At 39.8% G+C, this 5,474-nt stretch overlaps 1 protein-coding gene across 1 annotated transcript; it reads right to left on the reverse strand.

Moving 5' to 3' along the window:
- Positions 1-244: 244 nt before the first annotated feature.
- On the reverse strand, positions 245-2,721 carry LOC104210204 (geraniol 8-hydroxylase-like). The gene is made up of 3 exons (XM_009759040.2): positions 2,057-2,721; positions 1,295-1,739; positions 245-835 (listed from the first exon to the last, which is right to left on the reverse strand). The coding sequence occupies exons 1-3, from the start codon at positions 2,503-2,505 to the stop codon at positions 245-247; spliced, it is 1,485 nt and encodes a 494-aa protein (XP_009757342.1). The 5' UTR covers positions 2,506-2,721.
- Positions 2,722-5,474: the final 2,753 nt, after the last annotated feature.

Genomic DNA, 5,474 nt, shown 5'->3' on the forward strand with positions numbered 1-5,474 from the left:
ATTGAATATGTCATTAACCATTTGAGAGAAAGATCATGGAGGAAGAGTAGACATCCACCATATTTTGATTTTTATCATAACAGTTCCAACTACTTATATAATAGTACTGGTATTAAATTGCATACACAAATCATAAACTAATACATTAACATGTTCGTGACTGAGTTAAAACACCCGAATTTATAGTTTTGGGTGTTGGCTTGTCATTAATAATGTTATTAAATGGCCAATTTGAAGCCAATATTTATAGCGGAATAGGGACAGCTAGTAAAGGAATTGATCTCGCTAGTGTAATGCCAAACTTCTCTTCCACATCCAAATCTTCTGGTGCAATATCACCTTCAGCTTTCCAATCAAATGAATTCAACAATGAACCCAACATTACAGACAATATCCTGGTTGCCAAAGGTAACCCTGGGCAAATTCTTCGACCAGCACCAAATGGAATGAGCTCAAAATCATCCATTTTCACATCCCAAAATCTCTGTGGGTTAAATGCCAAAGGATTCTCCCAAATAGTTGGGTCGCGGCCCATTGACCATACGTGCACTAACACTTGGGAGCCTTCTGGAATAAAGTACCCACACGCCTCAACGTCTTGGTCTACCTTTCGCATCAAAAAGGGAACTGGTGGATGCATCCGCAGGGTTTCTTTCACTATGCACTGCAGATAAGGGAGGCGAGCAATATCGGCCTCTTCTATTACCTTGCCTTTGCCAATAACTTGTGCAAGCTCGGCTTTAGCCTTTCTCATAATATCTGGGTTTCTCATGACCTCTACCATTGCCCATTCTAATGTATTTGAACTTGTATCAGTTCCTGCAACGAAAAGATCCTGCAACATAATAAGGGATGTCAAAACTAATGTAAATTAGAAGATTTACACTTGCAATGGGATAGACCATTGTCACATATACTCGTGCAAATTGGTGGTGTACCTTTTTCAAAATAGACTTTCTGTTTCTACAGTAGCAAGTACTATGCATGTTGTATATGTGTCCACGTAACCGTGTGTATGCTTTTTATTAATCTGAGGTAGTAAACCAATGTAGTGTATTTATATATATAGCTCTTCCCCTAACATGGTAACTGTGATAAGTAAATCTATGCACAAATTGGCCAAAAGCAGAGGGCAAATTAGATCCAGAAATATGTGTTAAGGTCGAAAGCAGATAGCAGTAGTTTGAGAACAAAACCAGATTATAGGAAAAAGTTCGAAACGAATCTAGTGAAGGCGAATAGAGCAGCATTTGACAAATAAGGAACATAACGAAGATAAAGAAATCCAAAATACCAGGCACAAGTGTACTATCTGATTTTTGTCAATTGCCTGTGGATCCTCTGGACTAGTATTTAACAAAACATCAAGAACATCAGTGCTACCACTATTCGGCGATTTCCTCCTTTGCTCTAATCGTTCATCAATCCATCCCTCAATCTGCTGAAGCAAATTATCAAAATGCTTGCCTATGCGTCGCCTTATCCCTTGAGGATCAATCCATTTCAACACGGGGAAATAATCAGCCAAATTGGGCTTACCAGCTTCTTCCATGATTTTCCACACAGCATCCTTAAATTCTTTGCCTGAATTTGCATAAGGGTCCACTACATCCTTGGAAAAAATAGTACTCGAAAGTAAATTCATAGAGGTCTCAAAAGCAGCTTGGCCTATATTCACTGCCTTCCCTGTTTGGCTACACTGACAGCAATAAGCAATAAAATCCTGGATCTTTTGGGACCTGAAATTAGAAGTGACAACATCAACTAGTTTGTTAGCAACCCGCCAAAGCTGTCCAGGTTTAAACACAAGTAAGTTTATGGCCGTCTTTTGACTTGATCCTTCAAATATCGGGTCAAATATAATGTAATCAAGCAAAATTATTTTGAAAACATTTTCTTTTTGAAAAAAGCAAAATAAAAAAGGATGGGAAGTTGGGTCATATTGGTTTAAACTTATTTTGACTCGAGCAAACTTTGGACAGGTTAGTTCATGCTGTTTTATTGATTTGACCGTCCAATTTTAACTCAACCAATTAAGCCAATTTGCAATTTGTACCTAAGATGCTGATATTCATCAAGCCTGTTGCCTGAGAAAATATTAGAATTCAAGATTTTCCGCAGGGATCTCCAACGAGTAGTAACAGGTAGAAATACGACAGAGAACTGATAGTGATTATGGGAATGGAGTGCATCTGGGATTGTTCTGCTGGAGAAGGCCAAATCTTGGTTTTTAAGGACTTGTTTAGCCACGGCTGATGAAGATATTACCACCGTCCTTATTTGGCCCATTCTGAGGCTGATTATTGGACCATACTTTTCTGCAAGCCTAGCAAGTGACTGGTGGGGTTGATCACCAAGAATGTTATGCAAATTTCCAATCAATGGTAGGGAAATTGGTCCTGGTGGAAGTTTTTGGTTACATATGTTGCTTGTTGCTAGCCAACAAATGCCTTGAACAAAAGTCCAAGTAAGTAGTAATCCACCTACAATTGCTAGATAATCCATAGGAATGTAATATTCTATCCAGAGTACGTGCCAGTACTTAAATACTGCATCATATTCTAAATATAGAAGGTGTCAACATTGTGTATTTGCCTTTTTTCTAACTATGACAGCCACAAAGTTGTGGAGAAAGATATCAAGCAGTTCACATCTTATGGAAACGGAATAGCTACGCCAGCAGGTGGGAGTGCGTGCGCCATGTGATACACGACTACTATTTTTCACATGGTTCCAAATACTACAACTTTTGCTTTCTTGTTTTTATTTATATTTTATTTTACGGAATTCTTGATACTTAACATTGCATTCCGAGGTCCCTTACCTTGTAATAGGTGTGTATACAGTCAAAATCGGGCTTATCTAATTTTGTACCACTAACCGAAATCGGGACGGAAGATGAAGGCCCGGCCCCGGTTATATCGGAACATGGTACGGAGATGGATTGGTAAGCTCATGGATCGATAGCCGATCAAGATCGAGGCCGACCGTGATCGAGACCGAAGTGAGAAAGAAATCGAGAAGATCGAAGGAAGTGTGCCACGTCGAATAGCAGAAAGCCGAGATATTTGTGATCGAGCGAGGATCGTGGCGGAAATCTCGGCACGTATCGAGTCAGGATCGGTTATTTAGCCTATCATGGGATTTACTTCTATAATTAGAATTATACCATAAATAGGATTCTTCTACTATATAAAGAGGGTCTTAACCATTTTGTAAACAATATACATTCACGCATAATAAGGCAATATATCATATTTTCTCTTGCAAGCTCTATTACTCAAGTTCATACTTTTCAATAAGCATACTCAGTTGGTTCGAGGGCAGTCCAGCTCGAGGGCCATAGTTGTTCATCACATTGGTTTGCTTTATTTTACTGTTAATTCCTAGCATTAATTCTCATATTTATCAGTTTATGCCAAGTGAAATCACATATCCTTAAAACCACTTATAAGTTTAATTGTTATCCGATTTTAAGGGTAAATAGTTTGGCGCCAACTGTGGGGCTAAGGATAATAGTGATTGCCTGGTACATTTTTTGTGGCATACGTAATTTTACGCTTGTTCATTGAAGTGTCTTTGATTTAAGGAACAACATGTCAAACGCTCAAATAGCACCCACACACACAGACGACGGCCTGGGTCTCCGTGGCGAGAACGACAACATAGCCGCCCCAGGAAACAAAGTGCCTCCAGTAAACCCCAATGGAGCTCCGGCCATAGATCCAATCGATGTCAGCTCTCATATTGTCGTTAATGGGAATTTGGGCGTCGATCCTGAAAATAGCATCCACAGAGATGCTCGAACAGCCGATCAGAATGCACATGGTGGTGAAGAAGGCGGGATTATCCTTCGAATGATATTCGAAATGTTGCAGACTCAACAAGCTGCAATAGTACAACTCCAAAATCAGAATCGTGCACCAAGCAGGATCGAGCTCGAGCCATCACAAGAAATTGCCCATAGACCCGAATCGGTGCCAAAGAGATCGAATGGAGGAGATCGAAGACCAATCCTGCTATCCTAAAAATGCTCGAGGAACTGACGAAGTGAATCGAGACAGGGGAAAAGAAGATCGAGGAGAACGATAAGAAAGTAGAAACTTATAATTTCAGGGTCAACCAAATCCCGAGGGCACCGCCGATGTTGAAAAGACTTGATTCCAAAAAGTTTGTCCAAAAACTTTCCCCCCAAGTGCGGCTTCGAAGCCAATCCCCAAGAAATTTTGTATGCCCGAGATCCCGAAATATAATGGACAACAGATCCAAACAAGCATGTCACCTCATACACATGCATCATTAAGGGAAATGACTTGGAAGATGACGAGATTGAGTCTGTATTGCTGAAGAAGTTCAGGGAAACTCTATCGAAGGGAGCTATGATATGGTACCATAACTTGCTACCTAACTCTATTGATTCATTTGCTATGCTTGCAGATTCTTTTGTAAAGGCACACTGTCACGACCCAAACCGATGGGCTGCGACGGGCACCCGGTACCTTACTCAACCGAGTACCAACATAGCGTATCTTTCATATCATTCTATTATAGGTAAATGAACCAGAATAAAGACTAAGGGAATACAAACTTATACATATAAAGTATAGGCCTATAAGACCAAAATAGCCACTCGTGTACTGAACATAGGCCGACAAAGCCATATAATCTTTTACGTACATGACATCTGTCTACAAGACTCTACGAATACATAATTTTCATAAAGGTCGGGACAGAGTACCGCCATACCAAACAATACGCGTTTAAATCATAGTAACCAATCAAGCAATTCCGAAACAAATAGAGCGAACCAACATCTTTTGCTGAGCTGATAGCCTACTTGGAGGGCTCTCGACCTGTCTATCGGGGTATGCGGGCATAAAACGCAGCGTCCCCAGGAAAAAAGGGACGTTAGTACGAATAATATATCGAGTATATGAGGCACATAAATAAGTACATAACAGACATGGAAGAAGTATAGAGTAAATAACTCAACCTATAAGTCTAGATAACTCTATAAATCATGAAATACTTATAGTGTCATGCATATACGTATGAATGTCATGTCGTGCATAAGTACATGTGTTCATAATATCATTAAGCCTCTGAGGGAATCACATCATATCATCTCGGACACTGTAGGCAAATCATCAATGTATACCAGTTGATCAGGTGGTGGTGCCCATATGGGAAAGGTTATGGCGTTATATACGTACCACCACCCGATCAGCTGGTATACGTTGATGATTTTCCCATAGTGACCGAGATGATATGATGGGATGCCCTCAGAGGCTTGATGATGTTATGAACACATGTACCTATGCACGACATGATATTCATACGCATATGCATGACACTATAAGTATTTCATGATTTATAGAGTTATCCAGACTTACATGTTGAGTTATTTACTCTAACTTCTTCCATGTTTGTTATGTACTTATTTACTTACCTACTATGTACATTATTCATATTGA

Source organism: Nicotiana sylvestris, chromosome 2 (genome assembly GCF_000393655.2).
Source record: "Nicotiana sylvestris chromosome 2, ASM39365v2, whole genome shotgun sequence".
NCBI lineage: Eukaryota > Viridiplantae > Streptophyta > Magnoliopsida > Solanales > Solanaceae > Nicotiana > Nicotiana sylvestris.

Bases quoted from the DNA above. Each gene is read 5' to 3' on its own strand.
- LOC104210204 (XM_009759040.2), bottom strand. From the start codon at position 2,505: ATGGATTATCTAGCAATTGTAGGTGGATTACTACTTACTTGGACTTTT. The intron at 1,740-2,056 runs GTACAAATTGCA...TTCTAATTTCAG, and splicing joins GATGAATATCAGCATCTTAG to GTCCCAAAAGATCCAGGATT. The intron at 836-1,294 runs GTATTTTGGATT...ATTATGTTGCAG, and splicing joins AGATAGTACACTTGTGCCTG to GATCTTTTCGTTGCAGGAAC.